The sequence below is a fragment of the Vespa velutina genome, chromosome 16, assembly GCF_912470025.1.
Source record: "Vespa velutina chromosome 16, iVesVel2.1, whole genome shotgun sequence".
NCBI classification, from domain to species: Eukaryota; Metazoa; Arthropoda; class Insecta; order Hymenoptera; family Vespidae; genus Vespa; species Vespa velutina.
In genome coordinates this window covers 1,975,078-1,998,806 of record NC_062203.1, presented here as the reverse complement: position 1 = coordinate 1,998,806, position 23,729 = coordinate 1,975,078, and the positions used below count along the sequence as shown (strand labels likewise).

The 23,729-nt window shown below is 31.5% G+C and overlaps 2 protein-coding genes across 2 annotated transcripts; one reads left to right on the top strand and one right to left on the bottom strand.

Moving 5' to 3' along the window:
- Positions 1 to 946: 946 nt before the first annotated feature.
- On the bottom strand, positions 947 to 3,418 carry LOC124954791 (GATA zinc finger domain-containing protein 14-like). The gene is made up of 4 exons (XM_047508240.1): positions 1,894 to 3,418; positions 1,760 to 1,795; positions 1,534 to 1,676; positions 947 to 1,452 (listed from the first exon to the last, which is right to left on the bottom strand). Exons 1-4 carry the CDS (start codon positions 3,104 to 3,106, stop codon positions 1,303 to 1,305), a joined length of 1,542 nt encoding a protein of 513 aa, XP_047364196.1. The 5' UTR covers positions 3,107 to 3,418; the 3' UTR covers positions 947 to 1,302.
- A 752-nt stretch (positions 3,419 to 4,170) lies between these two features.
- Positions 4,171 to 7,036, top strand: LOC124954868 (glycerate kinase-like). The gene is made up of 4 exons (XM_047508460.1): positions 4,171 to 4,440; positions 4,547 to 5,108; positions 5,183 to 6,054; positions 6,695 to 7,036. Exons 1-4 carry the CDS (start codon positions 4,171 to 4,173, stop codon positions 7,034 to 7,036), a joined length of 2,046 nt encoding a protein of 681 aa, XP_047364416.1.
- The last annotated feature ends 16,693 nt before the right edge of the window (positions 7,037 to 23,729 follow it).

Genomic DNA, 23,729 nt, shown 5'->3' with positions numbered 1-23,729 from the left:
ACATTCTTTTCTGTTAATAATTTTAAAAGAAATAATTATTGGAAATTTAAAATAAATTTCATTATGCTATGCATTTATATTAAGTGGATTAGGTATTAAGTTTATTTTGGGAACATTTCATAAAAATCGCAGCTATGATTAAAATACATTATCATAAGTATCCACGTAACAATTTGTGCATATAATATGAATGGTCAAACTGTCATGAGACACTTATCACACAGGTATTCTGCAATTATGATATTAAGTTCATATGTCGTAACCGTGTGTAAGTGGACGGCATTCTTTTTTTACGAGAAAAAAAAAAAAAAAAAAAAAAAGGAGAAAGAAAAAAAAATATAAATCATTTACATTGTATTAAAAAGGGCTATGAATGAAATGACTTTACTGCTATCGCATATAGACACATGTAAACATAACAATTTTCCATCAAAATAGTAAGTATTAAATAGGAAAATGATATCAATATTGTGTGAATACATTTTGCTTGAACAATATGCGCCAATACATTTGTATTATTTAAGCTATTTAAACCAATGTTTCTCTAGACAAATACTTCTACAATACTATTTAATATATTCGATGATATTAATAATCGAATATTTGCAATTTGTCCTTTTCAATATATATCAATATATTATAAACATCACGGCGGATAACGTTAAGACATCCACTGTTATTATGATTAGTCATTATATACAGAAAATAAAATATAATTCTAGCGAAATGCTAAATATTTAATTATAGAAATATGCCGACATAAAGATATAGAATTGCACTTATTAAAGTAGAACTGGACTATATTTCTTTATTATTATAGTCCTATGTCAAGGTTAATTATATTTCAAATAAAATATTGTCACATCAAAGCAAAAGTTTATCTACAACATTTAATATTGAAATTGTATTTGGAAAATATCGTATCATAGTAATTTTGATGTGTGAGATCAAATAAGAAATAAATTTTATACAAAAAGATTTTTTTTTTTTTTTTTTTTTTTTTCAAATAGAAATACTTGATTTACTAAAATACTTTCGCATTGCAATAATAGTAAATAGGAACATTCTGCTATATTAGTTTTTATGAGACACAATGTACATATGGTCACAAAATTTATATGTTATTTTTAAATATTGTTATGTCCCATTATTAACGCAAAATTGTGATCCCCATCATAATTATTTGTTTCATTATGAAACAAAAAAATGATTTTAAGAAAAGATGCTCAAGTACAAAATCTATTACATCGGAAATGGTGCCTTAATATGCAACGTGATCAATCATTTCACATACAATTTGTATTAATACATAACATGAGTAACATTTGCATTACACTGTGAGGTAACTGCTTCTTCTAATGTGCAATCAAGTTTACGATAATTTGCAGTACTAGGGCGTCGTCTACCTCGATTATTTTTTGACCTACGTCCTTCTAATACTATCGCCAATATCTAAAAGTGAAATAAATTGCATTAAAAAAATTTTTATTATATTAAAATAATAATATTTAAAATATACATAACTGTGCATACCTTTTGCTTATTATGATATCCAATGTAACCAGCGATAAAACCAAGTGATATAATGGCAAAATAAGTAAGGAAATGTGATTCATCATCATTCTTAATATTGGAATAATTTCCTTTTTGAGTTCTAGTTTTATCACTTAGATTATCTGTAAAAAAAAAAAAATTGATTAATAACAATTAATATATTATTTATTAAAACATTATTATGTATTATTTATTCATATCTAACCTTCATTAATAGACTGATCTGTACTATCTGGTAGATCTATAAAATAAAAATAATAATAGTACATATAATGAAAAAAATATTAATAACATATTATTACTTATACAAATGTTAATATTAATAATGATTATTCTTACTGGATTGCTGTTCATCGTTTATTTGAGTAGAACTTTCAACATTTTCAATGATTGGTGTATTATTGGATGGTACAGTGGTTTTAGTATCTGATTGTTTATTTTGTAAAGATGAATTTATTTCAGGATTTTCTGATTTTACCTCTAAATCTATTTTATCTTCCTTTTTACTTTTTGGATCAGCTTTTTCAATATTTGGAGGTGGTTCTTGGCTATTATTGATATTAATTGATTGTTTCTTATCAATATCGTCTAATTGGGATGGTGTCTTATATAACTCTTGATTATAAACATTCGTAGAAGCAGATATTGATTGTAAATTTACCTCATTGACATTTGATTTAGATTTTACACCTTTGTTCTGTTGATCACTCATGTATTTAAGATTCCCATTATTATTTGTATCATTATCATTTACATTATTCATAGATATATTAGAAATATTAGAGCTATTATTGCTCAAAATTGTTTTCATTTCTATTCCTTTTTTCAATGGTTTGACAGTTTTCACATTATTAGTCGTTTCATCTTGATGTAAACTTGATTGATTTCTATGATTTATTTGATTTTCTTTAGTTTTTTTTAAACTACTAATATTTTCATTGATTGCATCTACTTTCACATTAATATAATTCATTTTTATATGATTTACAATCTCTTTGTCTATTTTATTGATCAATTCCAATATTGCACATAATGGTATCATTTTCTTATACAAATCGAAACATACCTTTTTACATACGAAAGTATCATTTAATGATTCTCTCAATGTTTCCAACGGAGATTGTAATTCTGTATTTGTAGGTAAAAATTCTGATAAACTTAAACAATGATTATTCATATCCAAATCATTGAAGTTAGTCTCGGTTAAATTTTGAATCATCAAATCTAATTTCTTCTTATCATGAATTATATTGACCAATTCTTTTTGTTTTCCAATTGTACAGGTTTTATTTATAATTTCATATGTTCTCAAACATACAAATATTTCTATATTAGTCTCTGTAACTTTTAATTGATTTATTTCCTTTGAATAATTCACCGAACAATTTGTTTTATATTTCGATTCATTTCGAAAGAAATCTTTGATGGGATTATCACAGAGATTTTTGATATCGTACGTAACGGAAGTATTTTCTAATGGATGAAGATAATACAATGGAAATCGAATGAAAATAATGGAAAAGGCATAAATTATACGAAAACTGTTTTCCATTGTATAATATAAATATATTCAATCGAAGTAATATAGGAATACTGAAATATGAAAAACTTGTACTTATCGTACTACGCACATCCTTGCGCGTATTATAACCTCTTTCCACGTAAATATTTCGTGAAAATTTCCAATTATTTTATCTTTTTTTATTCAACACCTCTTCTTATACTTTAAGTTTTTCTTTTTTTTTTTTTTTTTCTTTTTTTACGAAGACCTAGATTCAAATACCCTTATATCGAACATAACCTTTCACTGATAAAATCTTAAACGTTGTAAAAGCAACAGCGCAAAACTGACAAATCACGAGAAGTGTTACCAACCTTTATACTTTCTCAATATGTAGCATTTAAAAAAAAAAAAAAATATATATATATATATATATATATATCAATTATAATATATATTTATACATTTTCAATTTATTAATTATTATTTTACTACATGTTAAATATTAAATACTAAAATAAATGAAATAAAATATATTAAACTTTTTTAACGCAAAATATTTCAACGATCTGTTTTCAAATCTTTTGTTCATAAATAATATAATCCTGTGATACTCGTTCTATTATTTTTTAAATTAATATTTATAAATAGAAATTTTTCGAAAGGATATTTTTAATATCGAATATTCTTCTTTACGTTTGAATAATGTTCGAAATAATTTACATCCTATTTAGAATTAATTAAAATGTTTCTAATCAAAAATTTATTTTTATTCAATCGATATGAAAAATTCTAAATAAAATATCCAGAGATCGAATATAGAAATCCAATATAGATCTTACAGATTATAATGTTTCTTTAAAAATCGATTGTTTATGTCATAACGATAATATAGTTACGTAATCTATGTAATCAAAACTTCACTTGATACTTCTCAAATTAATTAAATATTTTTCTTAACCCTAAAACATGTAAAAATGTATAAAAATCATTTGATAAATTTATATAATTAAGAATCATGTATTCGTCTAATTTGAAATCTTTGAAAATCACGTAAAATCATTTCGAATAAATCACAAATTATCTGACACAACGTATAATGCATTACAATAATCATGTCCACCCAGCAAAAGAAAAAGCAAAAGAAAAAGCAAAAGAAAAAGCAAAAGGAATTTGATCCAATTAAAGAAGAAGAAAGAGCTAAAAGAATTGCGACGATCGAAAAGAAAAGACAAGATGTTATAAGTATCGTGAAAGAATCTTTAGCAAAGAGACTTTCCGAAAAATTGGCATTAAAAAAGTATCGTTCTGATAAAGAGGAAAGAGCGGAAAAAAAAATTATTACAGATGCCAAAAAATCGGAAAGTGAAAAACAAATGCTACAGGTTTGTCCATTAATATGTATCTATACATAACTGTATATATATATATATATATACATATATATATATATTTATCATAAAATGTAATCTTATAAAAATAATTATTTAGATACGAGAGTGTATGAGTACGATTATAGAAGCTGGTATAAAATCTGTTTATACATCTGTAATCGTACCAAAGAAGATAAAATACGATGGGAAATCAACGTTAACTATCAAAGAAGTAAAGTATAAATTAAAGAACAACTTACACATTGTTGGTTGGGGTAGAGAAGCTCTTATGATGAGTTCAGCATTTGAAAGGATCGTTGGGAAACAATTGAAAAAGGGATGGATGGTGATCCCTCGGAAATCGGTGTTTATGATGTGGACTTTCCCAGAAGCATTTCCTAAGCTCGATAGTCGTATAACTTACATTGAAGGTGGCACCGATGGGAAACCAGACGATAAAGCAATTCAGGCTACTCGAAAAATTACAGAGTATTGCAAGAAGTTAAAGAAAAAAGACATTCTGATAGTCATGTTGTCTCATGATATCGACGATCTTTTGTGTTGTCCAAGAGATACGATTACATTGACAGATAAATTTAGATTGTTGAATAGATTGAAACAATTAAATGCTACTACAGAGGAAATCAATATCGTGAGAAATAAATTGTCAGCTATAAGAGGTAGAAACATAGATTATTATTCGATTATTCATTCCCGATGGAAAATAATAATGACAATCGTTTATTTTATTTAGGTGGTGATCTAGCTCGTCTAGCTTATCCAGCGAAAATTATCATTTTGATCACGTCCGATGTAGCGGACGAACCGGTGGATTTTATTGGAGGTGGTCCATGTACTTACCATCACAAGGGTGAGGAAGCATTCACTATATTGACAAAGTACAATTTGATCAGTAAAATATCTCAAAGCGTTCGTAATTTAATACAAGAGACCGTACCACCGGAAACCGCTGCGGATAGCCAATTGGACAATCAACAGAAATATAAATTTGTCCAGTCTTACGTGATAGCTTGCAATGCCGATGCTATAGAATGTATGGCGACTACGACCTACACTTACGGTTTATTACCCGTTAAACTTAATTCTGTTTGTTCCGGTACAATTGAAGAATTCGCTAGGGAATACGTGAAAATGGCCTCGTTAATGATACTAGCTGTCGAGGGAAAGATCACTAAATTCGAGATGTACGAAATGATGAAAGACAGCACAGTTTGTCCATTGACCGATCAAAAAGTTAGAGAGATATTTCCTTTGAAGGAAGAATGGGCATTAGGATTGTGTCTTTTATTAGGAGGTAGACCAACGATCGAACTTCGTTCGAATAATGGAAAAGGTGGTCCCAATCAAGAGCTTGCTCTTTACTTTGCGCGATATTGGCACTTGCGTACTGAGCAATATCCAATTTTGAGAATGTACACCGTCTGGTTTCTCGGTGGAAGTTCTTATGGTCGAGATGGTAATACGGACGCAGCCGGTGCCTTTGGCTATAAGAACCTTTATACCGACATTTATCCAAAATATAACAAAATCAACGATAAGTATAGAGACGCTCATCTCGAATGGATCAACCTTGTCGACAAAATGGCAACTGACGAAGAAATATTGGTGAGTTTATCTTCATTTTTTTAAACAAATATCAAAGAATGATCTTTCTAAAAATTCAGGTAAAAAATAATTCATTCATTCAAACTGATTTGACGTTTCAATATCAAACCTTAAAACTTTTTCTTATCATTTTTATCACGTTTATATATTTGATCATTCTATTAAGATAAAAATTATAACATGAAAGATCAATTAATTAATTTTTAAATTATTTTAATCTTCATTATTGACGTTTTGACATCAAATATGTATACTGGGATTGTTAAATAATAAGGATAATAAATAATTTTCAACTATCTTCGAATATTTCATATTTGTTAAACTTAGATAAATCATATATCTATAAAAAATATTAACTATTAAATGCTATCATCTGTGAAATTTTATTCCAAGAATAGAAAAAATCTATTTGTTCAAACAAATCTCAATGTTATTTAGTTTGAATATTATGAATGAATGTTATTTACATTCATTGTAAAAATTAATTTTTTATAATTTTAATCATAATAAGTGATAACAAAAAAAAAGAAAAAAAAAAAGAAGAAAAAGCAAACTTTTAATTAAATTGAAACTTTATTCATAATAGCATTAACTAGTGCTTTTAGTTATAACTTTTGAATGTTAATATTATATGTTACAGAATGCTCGTGGTAAAGTAAATGATTTAGATAAAATAAGAAAAATGTATGCCGCCATCCTTCCAGATAAAGTTTTAAACGAAAATAATACGAATTTATTATTGCGAAGCGTAAATGACGGCGATGAACTTCTCGAATTGAAAAGTGGAAATTATTATAATTTCACAAACGTCGGCGATATATATGTCATACGAATCGTTCGATTTCAATGCAATTGCGATGGTCTTTGTCACATAGACGAATTATGCGATGATAAAGAATGTCTTTCTAATCGAACAGCGTCAATTAACGAAGAGATAAATTTATCTTTTTGTGGTAAAATTGATGGACCGAAAAATTCATGATCATTTTCTTGGCTTATGATTATCTATCTTTATACATTGAATAAATATATCAAATAATTTAACATATGACTTATGATAATATTGAAATAATAGCTAATAATAAATTTAAAATGATTCCATTTTTGGAAATTATTTCATTATATAAACATATACATATACATATATGTGTGTTTTAAGAAAGTAAGATCAGTGAAGATATATTTCACATTATGTTAGATACAATTCTATCATTTCCTACGAGAAGTCTGAATTTATTGGAATCTTCCAAGCGAAATGATTCCTACTGAACGATCGATTTCTCCGAATATAGAAAGGGAAGGAAAGGGAATGCGGGAAAGGAAAGTCCCAGGAAGCTCATTTCGCCCTTCCGTGACATAATAGAGATCTTCTAACTTCGCATGTCCCAAGGGTTCGGTATCAATCCCGTTCAACAAAGCCTTGGGAATGGACTGGGCGAGCTCGACGACACCTTCGAAGTATACCGTGCTTCTGAATACGTCCTTCTTACCGTTCCTTCGTGACCAAATCCAAAATGTCCCTAGAGAGAAAAAGTGAGAGAGAGAGAGAGAGAGAGAGAGAGAGAGAGAAACGTTCTCTTCTTGAGTGTTCGCGCAAGCTATCCTCGGTTAATATCGCAAGATTTAATCCAATTGCAAATGTTCTCTTTAGAAAAGTACTCGACAATTTTCCAAACTAACTTTGAAACGTTTTAAAGTGTTACCGAGTAAAGCTTTTGGTAGGACAATGAACGCAAAGTTTCTTAGCGATAATAAAATTTTATCGAAAATAATACGAATGCCATATTACGATTCTGTTACTTTTTATACGTTTATCGTTGTCCATGACCTCACAGGACAATAGATAATGACGGTATATAAATTTTACTTCGATAGTTCGATCGAATTCGTATCGGTCTAGAAAACTTGCATCCATAGTGTTAAACGAAGAATGCACGATGAAGCATTGGCTATCACTCTCTACCTTTCTACTACTGGTCCATTTTTCAAGGTAGAAAATAAAATATGGTACATATCAGGCAATTCTTCATTCCTTCTGACGCTTCGCGTTCGTTACCACGTTTACTCACGTCTATATACATACATATATATTATTAGTTTACCGATTCTAACGTCCTACAGAAAACTATACGAATATCAATGTTATTGGAGAAACGGATATATGTATATCTGTCTATAAAAAGAAAAAATCAAATTGTGTAAGTTTAAAATTGACAATCTCTATTATAGATAAGTAACGATAATATCTATCTATTACTATCATTTTATAGATGGATCGATATTACTTACGAGCCAAAAAAGCAAATAGATTATGATGCGGTAGAACTCTTGGTGAAACTATTTTGATTGTTACGGTAATCCTATTTTCAAGGATTAAATTCGATTTATATCACGGAAAATTATATCAATAAATTAATATAATATATTTATACAGAGGCCATTTGGAGATATTCGGACTATAAATAAAATGTTCATTTATTTGTATGAATAAAATTCATTATAGGGAAAAATAGATAATAGAGAATGTCGTTACAGTTCGTCCGTTATAAAGGAACGTCATTAAGCAATAAACCTTCGTTGATTAGAAATGAGAGATTGTATAGAATGATGATGTTCGAGTTTAACACCATTTAACCATTAAATATTAAACGGGAGAATAAGAGTAATGGTATAAGATAATTTTCGCGATAAATTTTCTATATCTTCGAAAGCTTCTTCGAGAGCTTGAAGGAGTTTGTCGAAAAGGATAATAAGAAAAAAAAAAAAAAAAAAAGAAAGAAAAAAAGAAAGGAAAAGGACAAGAGAAAAGAGGAAAAGAAAAAAATGAAAAAGGGCAAAGGCTATTATAGCTTGGAAAATCTTGATTAAGCACAAAGCAGAGTATATTTTACGCAATGTAGAGGAAACCAAGCGAGAGGAGCCAACGTCGTACATTTGCATGTCTCTGCAGAGAGAAGCCACGGCTAAATATGCACCGCTCGTTACTCAACCAACCACCAAGTAGAGAGTGGGTGAAGCTCTGCTTCTGCTTCTCTCTCTCTCTCTCTCTCTCTCTCTCTCTCTCTCTCTTTCTCTCTCTCTCTTTCTTCGTCTCTCTCACTCTATGCAACTGCCTCCGCAGTTGCGGCCCCTCCGCGCCATCAGAAGCACACCATCCTCGCGGTATTCTGCCGTGCTTACACGCACTACGTCCTTCTCTGCGATTTCGTGTTGAAGCGCCTTAATTCAGACTGCTTTACTACTTGCGGCCTGACGTTTATCGCGAAAAATTATATTTCACATTTCTTTGAGTATTGCTTCGACATTTTCTTTTTCTTTTCTTTTTTTTTTTTTTTTTTTTCTTTTTTATTTTTTTCTTCTTTCTTGAAACATTCAATCAAATTCAAATCGATCCGATTATATTTTCATTCCCTTTATCGGCAGATCGTATTCTTCGTTTATAATAATAAGATTCCCATGTCACGATATCCATTATCATGTATAATAAGTTCTATAGTAATCGATATCTTTCGACGTTTGTTATTTTAAACAGTATCGTTCGAAATTATTTTATGGTTCGTACCATAAAATAGTATATATATATAAATATATATATATATATATATATATATATATATATATATTTCGTTTAAACGGAAGTGCAGAAAGGTATCACGTGCAACGTTTTAACGAAGCCGAGAACGTACGAGCAGAGTTAATTACTTTGTAGTTCTATCTGATGAAGTGCACGTAGAGGAAAAATACTGATTCCGCTTTTCTCAAATTAACCGCACGTAGCCATGTATGCATAGATATTCTATCTACATATTGTCGTCCTTGTAATCATTATACGGGAGTGCATAAACGTTCTCGCTAAATATTTATCGCGTATAATAGGTTCATTGAGAAAAATTATTCGTCATAATGACAATGCATTTTCTTAGATTACTACGAATGAGTGACAACCGTGCACTCGACTCCGCGTTACAACGTTAAAGTCTCTTCTAAAAATTAGCCCGGAGAGCTTTCCGCGTAGTTAAATCTACAATGCAAATTGTGTAGCCGTTATAAAAAAAAAAAAAAAAATAGAAAAAAAAAGAAAGAGAAAAAGAGAGAGAGAGAGAGAGAGTAAAAAAAAAGCTCGAGAGGCAGGCTCGAATGGACGGCATATGCCACTATGCTTTCGCTTCTTTCTGTTCGTATTTTTTATTTTTTGTTTATTTTTTTATTTTTTATTTTTTATTTTTTTTCGGTTTTGTTTTTGTTTTCATTCCTTCTCTTCTCGTTTATTTTTTATTTGTCTCTTTTTGTTTGTTTGTTTGTTTGTTTGTTTGTTTGTTTATTTTTTTGTTTGTTTGTTTGTTTGTTTGTTTGTAGCATAGAAAGATCTCAAAATAAAATACACGAAGTACAAGGGAGGTGGCAAATTTCCATATAAATTCCGGCTTTGTTCCGTATATGTATATGTGTATATATATAGGTATGTATAATACCGAGGAGAAACGGTCAAACTGTAGAACAAAACGCGTATCATAAAATATTGCCTTAGATCAGATTAAACGAACTCCGGGAGTCATTGAAAGACGTACGACATTACCGTGTATACGCGTACGAGAAATATTTATTTATGCAATTGATTTATTTTTTCTATCGAAATATTTTCAAACAAGTACCTACTTAATTATTTCTTCAAAATCGACACACGTAAGAGCGAGATATATATTGTATATACATATATATCGTAGATAGTATATATTTTAACGTGTCGTAGTTTTTCATTCGATAAGATAAATCCAACGAATTACGAAAATAATATGGACAATTCGATTGAATTTTTGATTTATGCTACCGAACGGAATTTTCCAATGATCGATCATCGTATAATTGAAATGGCTGATGATAGTAATCCAAGGTTAATTTTAAATGAAATACTGCAAAATCCATTTCGTAAATCTTTTTTTTTTTTCTTTTCTTTTTTTTTTCTCTCTCTATTTCATTCAAATGATTTAAAAATCATTGAAAGTGAATTAACGATTCCGACGAATCGCCATAGGGAATAATAATAAATTATCCCTGCTAACGTAGAACGATCATATAGCATTATATCTCTTTTGCGTTAGAACATCCTATAAAGGGGAAGAAATATCCTTCTCCTTTACGATAATGTAAAATCTATGGTTTCTAGGTGCTTCGTTTTCATGATTAATTCTGCTTGAATATCAAATGCCTTTGATCGTGTTACCGAGCAAACGAAAGTTTGCCTTTATGTAGCTCTCTGTCATAATTCAAGCGTGAGAGAACGTACGTATGGAGGCGTACATACATATGTGTTAAATGGAAGTTAAGAGAAAGAGAAAGAGAGAGAGAGAGAGAGAGAGAGAGAAAGAGAGAGAGAAAGAGAAAGAAAGAGAGAGAGAGATAGTAGGAGAAAATCAGAGGGTCGGAGAACTCGGTGAATACCATTTGGATCTGATCTAATTGCAAGTTGGTTCTCATCTCCCGTTAGAAGTATCTCGTGAGATTTGCTATGACAAAGTGTTACGCTTATCATATTATATTATTCAATCACGTACGAATCTTTCAAAATTTCGAGTCACATTAAACGGACTATAGTAAGAAATATTTGAAAATTTTTTTTATTAATATCGAATAGAAAAATCTTTGAACAGTTTTGAAAATGATTTTCTTACGATATTAAATGAAATAAATTTCTTTTATTTACGAGTTTTTATTCTATATCGGAAATTCAATGTGACGTAGAATAGCGAATAGCTTGATTAACAAATAGTACGATGTCACTGAGGTTTATTTTTTCTCTTTTTTTTTTTGTTTTTTTTTTTGTTTTTTTTTTTTTTTTTTTTTTTTCTTTCCTTTTTTCTCCAGTCAAACCTTTTCATCATTCATTCGATCCTTTCGATATTTATTCGATCGCGTTACTCCGAGTTAAGCCGAATGCAATTGTTCGGACACAGGTCAGCGATTCCGAATGACCCAGATTGCTTAAACCCTTGAGAAAACAGAACGAGGCTTAATTTCGGAAGAAGGTTACGTTGTCGTTTCAAGAAACGTAGCACTCTCAAAGCTTCTCTTTCAAAAGCTTACACTGCATTTGCACTTTCGATCATCTTCATCTATATTAATTCGGTAAGTGTGTCTTATCTCGAGAACTAATTTCATCTAATTGTAAGAGCTAATTTTTTGTCGCTTTTAGTTACCTAATTTTTCTTTCGAACGATTCGATCAATTTCGAAATAATTTCTTGTATACTTTTAGAAAATAAAAAAGATAAAAAATATATATATATATATATACATAAACAATTTATAACATACGATATATCACATAATGCAATCTTTGCATTTATTTTTATTTATCAAAATGACGCGCCACATCGACGTCGATAATAGAAAATTCTCTTTCTTACCTACGATCTCTGAATTATCTACGATTTATTTGGAAGAATCTACGATAGATGGCGAGTGCATCTTCGAAACGAAAATTTAAATGCATCAACTTTAAATGCACACGATACAGATGCAACTTGTATGTTTTGCGTCAGTATTTAATATTTAATATATTTACTGAAATATTCCAATTTATATCTGGGCATTCTTGTTACATTTTAAGTTAATATTTATTTTAATACCGAGGTTAAATTAAATTATTTTACGTGAAGATTTATATCATCGAAATATGAATTTACAAAAGATGAAGTATATTGTAATTAACAAATTAAATATTTGAAAGCCGTACCGGAAAACATGATTGATAAAATATACAAACGAGTGAGATTTATTAATTTTGATTTTTATATAATTATTGCAATATATCATTGGAAATGATATAAACAATTTATTATTTAATAAAACGCATGTCGCGTAATTGTATAAAAATACGAATATAAACTTATCAACGTATTATAAAGATTTTTCATCATTAAGATTTCAGATACGATGAAAATCTTGGACGAGAAACCCTTGAAAAAAAGCCAATAGAAAACTTAAAAGGTATTAATAAGAAACGATATGTATTAATTTAATAAAACTCATGGCACGTAATTGTATAAAAATACAAATACAAAATTTTCAATGAACTGTAATGATTTTTCATTGTTAAGATCTCAGAGATACGATAGAAATCTAGAATTTCAAAAAGGATCACGTAAAACTTACGTAGAAGCGAAGAGTTAGGGATATCAGTGAATTTAAATTCTCTCATGGTATGGATTATTTGCATTGGCTGGCACAACGAGTAAACGATCTCGTGGATTGGCGAGTTTTAACGTAGAATTGGTGGAAGTGGCGATAGGCTTGTTTTGGCGATCGGACTGGCGGGCTTTCAAAAACGGCGCTCATCGGATGCTCTTCCCCGTCGAGGGAACGACAAATACATGCAAAAGAGAAAGATAGAGATAGAAATAGATAGAGAACGAGATAGATAGATAGATAGATAGATAGATAGAGAGAGAGAGAGAGAGAGAGAGAGAGAGAGAGAGATAGAGAGAGGGATGGCAATTCGCGATTTTCGAAACGGGCTTTATAACGGGCGATGTGCCCGTCGAGCAACGGCAATTCGAACGCCAACAGATTAATGCTAATTTAGTCGATATTTACGCTCCTCCTCGACCTCGCGGGCCAGCGCAACATATTTCCGTTGTTTTACCCCAGCGTGTCAATATTGGATAGAGCCGGAATGGACTATTCGGATGTTTGCAACGGTTGTCCGAGCATATGCCTCGAAACTTGGACTCACGCTAGCGAAGCACGCTACCGATAAGCCATACCTACGCATTTTTACCCCCTAGCACCACTACGAGTATTGGATTTTTACCTACTCTATCCCTTTATGTTCAGCGTGGCTTTTTCAAAATTCCAATCAGAACTCGTGTTCATAATAATCTATCTTTTTTCTTTTACTTTTTCTTTTTTTCTCTTATCAATCATAAAAGTATACAGGTATTGAATTTTTTTTTTTTTTTTTTTTTTTTCATTCCTTACCGATCAAAATAAATTAAGAAATATAAAATACAATTGAAAATGTTCGAGAAAATCATATGGATATAAACGTCGAAAGTAGAATAATAATGGTTCCTAATAAAATACGAGAAAGAGATAAGGAACTTGTTCAAGGGATAAGACATGAAAACGTCAAGCGTGACGAACGAAGAGAACAGATTGGCCCATGGTATCCTACGTGATCGGCCAATCGATTTCGTTCGTTCCTTCTCTTTTCTCCATTAAATTAACATAAGAACTGTTACGAAAGGAAACGAGAGTAGGATCGGATTGACCATAGTTAGAGAGGAAACGGGGGTTAGATAATACTTGGAGAAGTGAGGCAGAAATCGAGAGAAAGATGGAAATAAGGCGAGAGAGATCGGACGTGACGTCATTTCCATTTCCGGCAAATTTATGGATCAAGTTTTACTCGCACGTGGTTTTACCAATTACGCGAGAAGTAAGGAGAGTTCGCGAGGAACTCGATATGAGAGGTTGGAAAAGGTTGGAGTGCGGTGAGAAGGAAGAAACGGAGAGGTTCAAAAGCGTAATGAATTCTGAAGTACCGATAACAGTCTTCTTGTAAGAGTGAGACGTCCTCTCTCGAACGTACTTACAATTCGTTTTCTTTCCTACTTGCTAAACCGGAAAGAGACCGGAAGAGAGAACGAACTTTATGGAACTCAAAAGGAAAATCGCATCTAAAATTCTCTTTATTTTCTTTCTCCTTTTGTGTTTCTTTATTCCTTTTTATTTTATTTTCTTTATTTCTTTTGTTTTCTTTTTTCTTTTGTTTTTTGCTTTTTTTTTTTTGTTTAACAAATTTCTCTCCTCCTTCCTTTTAACGATAGAAATGTGTGCCATGTGAGGCGATTACGAAATAAAACATACGATCGTCTCGTCATTATAATGGAACTTACGAGCCATGAGAGATTTTAATTCTTTTTTTCTTTCTTCTTTTTTTTTTTTCAGAGCTAAATCTTTCTCCGAGTGCTGAATCGGCTAAATGTGAAATTTCGTGCGAAGATTTTCGCCGCCGGCGTAGGGGGCGGGGGCAGGGTGGGGGAGCGAGCGGGCGGGGGCAAAAGGCAAAAAAAAGAAAAAAGAGAAAAAAAGAAAAAGAAAAAAAAGAAAATTTAAAAGAGGAGGAAGGAGTACAGACGCGACACGTTGAATTTTATAATTACGTTCGCGTGCTCGTAATAGTAATACGCTTTTGCGAAGAAAGAACAGTCGCAAAATAATTTCTACTGGTACACGTGTGGCTCGAGGAGTAGAATTGTTAAAGGGTCGCGGGGTAATGTGTAGATACTCGTAGGTTGTGTTCTATGTCTCAAAAGCAGGTCGAAACGTAGGTTTGTTCGAACGAACCTCTCGTTTCTCTTCCCTTCTCTATATCTCCCTCTTTCTCTCTCTCTCTCTCTCTATCTATCTATCTATCTATCTCTTTATCTCTCTCTCTCTCTCTCTCTCTCTCTCTCTCTCTCTTTTACTCTTTAGAGAGTTTCAAAGTTTTCGGCTCTATGCGCGTTCCGTAACACAATTTCTACGAGGCCGCAGCATCCTACGAATTCACGACCCTCCCATCTCTTTTCTCGCCCTCACGCGCTTACACAAATGCATACCCTCGTAATCTTCTTCCCCTTCTAGTGAGTCGTTTCGTCACCATTTCCCTCTCTCCCCCCCTCCCTCCCCCACCACTACCATTCTCTTCAACACGGACGATTCGCGAAACCGTGTAAAATGCACCGAGAGTTAATCATAGGAAATTTCATTAAGGGATCTCTTGAATGCCTCGCAATTAACGCCGTTTCGCTGGCAACTCTCGCCTCCTACCGCGACTAATTACTCGTGCGGCACGAATTTTCTCACCTGTACCAAACGCGGTTCGGTTGCGCCATTCTGCTGCTTATCATGTAGAAATCAATTCGGTGTAAATCCTTTCTTTCTCTCTTTTTGTTTTTTTTTTTTTTTTTTTTTTTTTTTTCATTTCTTTTCTTTTCTTGTTTCTTTCATTCTTTTCTTTTCTTCTTCTTCTTCTTCTTTTTTTTGTTACTTCTTTTTTTTTTGTTTTTTTTTTGCTTTTTTCGTTACTCTTTTACTCGTTGTTGTTTTTTCTTTCGCTCCTTTTTCGTTCTTTTTCCTTCCGCCCCTTATTTTCCTTCTCTCTCTCTCTCTCTCTCTCTCTCTCTCTCTCTCTCTCTTTCTCTCTTCCTTTCGAAACTCCTCGCTCGAAGAATTCGCACGAATTTCTCATTTTCGAAAAGATTCGAAGAGGGTTGGAACGGCCCACGGCATCTGGACCCTTGGGATCTCGTTTGCGGCTCCAATAGCGAGACGAACAAACGGGTTCACCGGCGAAGCGAGAGAATTCACGCGCGAACGATTTCCTGGGATTACCAGCGTTTTGTTTATTCGCGAGCACGCGGCTACAGCGAAGAAGTACTCTCGGCGATATCGCCCCGAGAGAAACGCGAAGCTAGTATAGCTTTTCCATGTCGAGGGAATCACCTCGAGAAACAGGCTTTTCCTCGTGACTGATGTACATTCGTTACTTTCGATCTATTTGATTTATTAATATATTTCTTGATTTATGATAACGAATTTTCGTTATTCCTAAAGTAAAATATTTAATAATCGAAAATATTTAATAATTAAACATTTTCAATGTTTAATCGATCTTATTAAATATTTACATCATAGTAATGGGAAGAAGATTATTCCAAAGAAATTAAAATTATAAAATATGAATTATCATCGAAAATTATAAAATATGAATATATGAACTTTTTTTCAGTTGATTTAAAATGCATTGAGAAATATTACGTGAATATTTATACTACATGATTTTATATTCTTTTATTGGAATTATTGTAGACTTTTCGAATTTTCCAGTTACATTAAATTTATTCGTAAATATTTGATATACATGTACTATTATTCGTAATATTTTGAAAAGCTATATATACATTTTGCAAAGGATAATTCGATGTTTTAACATAATCCAAACAAAGTATTTTCTTGATATATTTAATATCATTTTTCTGTATTTATTTTCTGTATTTATTTTCCCTAATTATATAATTGTATTTATATTACGTCGAAACGTGCCTGTTTATAACTGTTAAAGCTGTTAATTTGAAACATTTAAATCATACATACAGATTTTAACTGTTTATTTAAGTCATTTAAATTTACATATAAAGATCTCCATGTAGATTTAATTACTCATTTAAATCTATATGTAATCAATTCTATTAGTCATTGAAATCTATATATAGATTTATGCATGTAGATTTAAATGACTTAAATAAATAATTAAAAATATCAAGTATCATCGTAAAGGAAAAATTATTAATAGCTAATAAATAATATAAAACACGAGATATCTTTAGATTTGTTTTCAATATGTATTAAGAGCATTTCTTGAAATTTCGATGGCTTTTAATTGACAAAACATATTGTATCATTTCAATTAATTAATTTTTTATTCAATCATATTTTCTAAAATTCATAAACGATTCATCGTATTTATAAATCGAGTCTTAACGAAAAGATTTGTTGGCTGTTTGTGTGTTATAACTCCGTTCAAGATTGTTCGTTCATAATGATTTTAGCGATATGAATTAAAATATAAATTACAAATGCAATAAGAAACACTGTTCCCAGTACATTTCTATTACATTCATATATATGGAGCTCTCAAGCGTAACATTACAATCGAGTTAGCCTATAATAGAAATTTTTGTATGGAATAAAAATAATAGTGCATCTGATAATAATAAGAAAAAGTTATATGCCATATTATACTTTTCTTATTAAAAAAATAAATTAATTCCAAAGTATATATTAATTGTACGAAATTTATTATTATTTATTCTTTCTAGTTAAATATAAATATAAATAGCTAATGCTTATTTAAGCAGTCATAAGCTCGATATTACTAGAGATGGAACATGTAGCATGTAAAATATGATATACATTACAGCGAAAGTAATATCGTGTATCTAGGGACCACGTGGAGATCGCTCCACATGGAAATTCACGGGTTAACGGTAACTCCACCCTTTTAGACTATTACTACTATTATTAGATAATACAGTAAAGAAATTTGTTGTATTTTTTTTTTTTTAACCTTCTTATTAAAGCCTTATATCTATTTAAACAGTTATTAATAATTATGTATACATTATCATTATAAATGAGAATAATAATGGAATTAGAATTTCTCAATGGGTTTCTCTAAGAAATTACTTAAAAATTCTATCATATCTAATCTTTTGAAATATGATTATCAATGCAAAATGTATATATTATAATATTTCATTAAAATAAGAAAGAGATTATTTTGGAAACGCACTGAAATATTTAGTAATTTGTTCGATAATATTTGCATTATATAATTCTAGATACAGATTTCGATATGTCGCAAGTATTATCGACCGAGGTCTCACCACGTGGAGGTTGCTGCGAGTTAACTTTGGGAGATCCACGGATTAACGATAATTCTACTTTAAATTCCGCATTTGCGAGATAATCTAATCGACTTTTCGAGTAAATAAAACGAAGTTCCCGATAGGACTTTTAATCGTGCACGCGAACACCCACCTTTGTACTCCGGCAACACGCGTACGAGTGTTCTTCCTATTCTTCTCGTATTTTTGAATAAAAATAGATGATAAATCGAATCATTCGACGATATATCAAACTCATCCGATCGCAGATGAATTTATCCTTCGATGATTCCTCAATGATCCCTTGATGAATCCTCGATGATTCTTGGAAAGAAAGAAGAGAAAATGAAGAAGAAGAAGAAAAGAAAGATGAGATAAAAAAGTACCGAAACGTGCGTTCACGTGACAATGAAGAAATGTAAAACGAGAGTTGAACATATTGAATATCGTTCCATCCGATCAAAGTACCAAAATTGAGTTCGATTTTTCTCTATTGAAAGAATGGGACCCGCCCAAGGCCCCTGCCTAAGGCCCATACCCAAGGGTCCCATCCGATGATCCTTTCCTTCTTTCGATGGATCTTCTCTCCGGCATGTATTCTGAAAAAAAAAGAGGCGAAAGAGGAAATTGAAAAGAATAGCGAGAGAAGAAATTTAATAGAAAAGAGAAGAAGGTTTAGTTAGAAAGTGACAAAAGAAGTGTAGAAAAAGGAAGGAAATTGGTAGAGGAGAAGAGAAAGGGTAGAAAAGAAAGTCAGAATGTTGGATGATCCTTCCTTGGATGATTTAACCTGAAAAAAAAAAGAAAAGAAAAGAAAAGAAAAAACGAAGATAGGAAGGAATAGTGAGAAAAGAAATTTCGTAGGAAAGAGAAGAAAAAGAAGATAATAAAAGAACTTCAAAACGCGTATGTGTGCGAGAAGGATGAAACTCAAAACGAAATGTGAACATTTCGTTCGTCGTTTCACCAAACAAAATCAGAATAAAAATTGAATAAAATTCAGTTAAATAAAAGACCTTCCCAAGGCTCTCAATCGAGTATTATAAATAATAATTAATAAGATTAAATAAAAATGAATAGTAATAACAATGAATATAAATGGGATAGAAAAGTTTCCTGTGCATTTCTTTAAGAAATTATTTTAGAATTCTACTATATTTAAATATTTTATCTATTGAAATATTAATAGCAATATAAAATATAAATACTTTAACATTTAATTAAAATTAGATAGAAAAGATTTTGATATTGATCGTGTCTTTTTATCTTTGTAATGTTGCTAAAATATTCTATTGCTTAAATGTTAATAAAATAATCATATTTATTAATTATTTATTTATGAATTTAAACCTGTGTATATTTCGCATAATTGATTTTATTTCTAATACTATTATAAGATCTATTTGAATCTATAAATTGTATATAATTTTCTTTATCTACGTTTATCACGTATAAATCTATATCCTAGTAAATTTAATTTCTAAATTCATATTGAATTAATTATATCGAATATGAAAAGTTCTTAATCTTTAATCTTCCTGTAAATGGAATAAGCGAAGAACATGGTATATATTTAAATATACTTATTTCATTCTCATATGTATCTTCACTTAGTGCAATTCCGGACAATTTTCTGCAATTACCATTTCCTATTCGTTTCGTGATATTAAATTTAATAACTCTAATATAATTTGATTTTATAGAAAAGAAAAGATCAACTACTACGAGATTAAAATTTTTAAATATTGGAAATTTTGATTAAAATTATTTTAAGTATTTCACGATTTACGAGTCTTTGTAATGTTTAATCGAATATACTATTGTTTAGATATTAATTTATTGTCCAGTCTACGCTATATATTGATTAAATAATTATAAAATTATCGAAAGTATAAATTATATTATGTTCTACGTAGAATCATTTGATTTCCCTGAATTTTAAAATTCCCAAGTAAATTTATTCATTAAAATTTCCGAGTAAGTTATCATAGCTTTCTCGTGTGAACATAGAGAAACGTTTTTCTATGCGTTTAGAATGGTTTAGAAAATTTGAATACCGGTTTACCTATACAAACATGGAAGCAAGCAACTACTACTTCACATAAACGAAACAAGCACAGTTGAAGCGTTCGCATGAAAATTAAGCATGTGGACAATGTGTCATGTACTTCTATTTTGCCGTAAATTTCAAGTGTCGTCATTGTAGAAAATTATTTGTTTTTCCTCATGGGAAAAAAATATTGAAAAGCATAATTTACACTTTTTATTATAGCAAGTACAAACGTAATTCTTTGATCATAAAATTAGGAATGACGAGAAGAATCTTGAGAATTCTTTTAAATAAAAAAATAATAAAATAATATTAATCAAATAATTCTTTCTATACAATTAATTATCATATTCAACATTTTGAGGGTTGTTTTGTACCAATCTAATGTATGATCTCAGAGTCCTTTTTTTCTTTTTCTTTCATTTTTGAAATGGAAACGTAAAAATGGCGTAAGGAGTACGTCGTACGCGTTCGTCAAGCTCTCCTCTATCATAAAAGAAAATCGTTTGGAATCGTGTCCGCGTGCCGGGTCTGACGACGAGACGCACGGTGCGATAATAAGTTTCTTGGGGAATACCGCGAGGGAAAGATAGAAAAGAGCGTAGGAGCATAGTTTATTCCGTTTTACGTGCCGCCGCAGGAAGATATCTTCTTCTCGGCGTCGTGTTTCGCGAGTGTTCGCACACTGAAAGCGAGAAACGGAGCTCGGAAATGATTCCCCGAGAGGTTCTGTCGCTTGCGTCAGAGACGGAACGAGTCGATTGTCCTCAGGGCAACGCGTACAACCATTCCCGGACAAGATGTCAAGGCGATGAATATTGGATGACTCGACTCTGCGTTGATGTGTGTTCGTCGAGTTAAACTTGTATACAAGTATGTATACGTACGCATGTCTGTAAGTGTGAGTATATGTATGTAAGTATATTTATGTGTGTGTGTGTGCATGTGTGCGTTTCTTTTTTTCTACTTTTTTTATTTTTTTCTCTCAAAGACTATCTCATCTTTTTTATTTTCTATTTGAAAAGAATTTCGAGAAACGAATTTTCTAATTTATGTCGATGATAACGGACTAGGAAGGAATGATCGTAAAAATGTCCACTCGTATTTTCCCGATAAAGCTTCTTTTATTACGAGCGAAACTGGACCAGACTCTGTATTCCTTTTCCTTCTTTCTTTCTCTCTCTCTCTCTCTCTCTCTCTCTCTCTACTTCTCCCCCTCTCTCCCTCTCGCCCTCCTTCTATTTCTCTCTATCCTTTTTCAAAGGCATGGTTTTCGATATACGAAAGGAGAAAACAACGTTTGCGCGTTCCCATCGTAAGAGTAGTAGATGGAGGAAGAGAACAGCGGTCGTGCGTTGCGAAAAAGTTGGAGATTCTCGTCGTTTGTCATTTGTAAAGTTTATTAAAATAGCAGAGTAGGGATACTCTATGGACCACTGTTAGTGGACCGTGATGAAACGGTCGGCTTGGAGGAATTTACTGGGAGAAAAGTCTGTGCATTTCGCCTCGGCATTTCGGAAAAGCACTAGCGAAGAAACTTCCGTTGGCATTGTCGTGATCAAAACACTCGAAACTCGCGATATCGTCGCGGAGTTTCTCGTGTCATTGCTGAGTTTATGAGAGTACATTCTTGGGCTTTCGAGCGAACGAACGGCGAGACCAGACGACCCTATTCCTCTCTCGCCCTTCGTCTTTTTCATCCCTTCCTTCGGTTTTCGTGTTAACGGTTAGCGATTCGAATGGAAAACTTTTCTCCCAAATTCAACCTCCGAGTATTCTCCATTTTTTTCACTTTTTTTTTTTTTTTCTTTTTGGGAATCCGCTAAATGGAATTGTCGCGCTTTTCAAAGTTTTTATCATCTTTCCAGGGAGAAAAGTGTCTTTTCTTAAGCTATTTGTTCGTTTGTCAAGGTACCTTCAAAACGAATAAAAGGTCTCTTCTTTCTGGCACCGATCGATTTTTCTCATCAACCATACTCTCCTCTATGTCTACCTTCTTTTCTTCTTATTCCTATTTCTATTCTTCCTCTTTTTACTCACTTATTTCTTCTTGTCCCGAACGTCACAGCGATTCCTTTTAATCGTTCTACTCGTAGATTATTACCAACGTTTAGCCATTAAGACAATTAATAACAACGCGCTTAAATTCCGTTCCCGCAGTAATAAACGATCTCGTTAATCGCTTATGCCAAGCACGTACAAACTTCTGGACAGCTCCTAACGCCGGCAGCTAAGTTGGAGTCATTAGGGGTTAACCAATCCTGCATTACTTCTACACGCGTCACACGGTACTCTTTCAAGCAAATGCTAAAACAATAAACATTAATAAACCTGTATAGAGATAAAGAGATGCATAAAGACAGGGAAACGGAGACAGAGTGAGGGAGAGAGAGAGAGAGAGAGAGAGAGAGAGAGAGAGAGAGAGAGAAAGAGAGAGAAAGAGAAAGAGAGAGATAAAAGTCAATATCTATGCCTCTTTAGAGACCTCATGATTAATACGAGTGCTCGCGATTAACGTGACTCATACGAGGAATCTCGCGTTTATGCTCGAATAAATCCTTTCTATTCGAACGCGCTCCGCTGGAAAATAACACGAGTCCCGACAGAGGGTATATTCTGCATATAAATTGCGGACACGCTCGTTCGAGACGTTTCGCTCGTCGATTCGCTCGACCTAACCTATCTTTCTGCTTGCCACCGTGAGGGTCATCCGATATGAAAGGAATCATTGGCCCGTGAAAGAAGTAAGCGACGTCTAAAAGCTCTGATTGTGCACGACGCTAAAATTCTCGATTCCGTATACTTATTCACTTTCCTTTTCGCTACTTTTATTTCTATTCAAATTTTCTTTTCTATATTTTGAAAACAAACGATAAGGGATAATTATCATCATTATAATCTTCATTGATTACTTTTCTTCCTTCGAATTCATTAATAAATAATTTGTTTTTTTTTCTTTTTTTTTTTCTTTTTTTTTTTTTTTTTTTTTTTTTTTTTTTTTTTTTTTTTTTTTTTTTTTTTGATTAATTCATAAAAATACCATATATTATTATCAGCGCTAATTATATAATTAAATATCAAGGAATTATTATAATTTTTTATTTATATTAAATTTCAAGATAACTTAATAATTGAATATATTTTATCTATAGAGAGTATTGAATTGTTTTAAAGATTAATATATTTGTCTTTGTA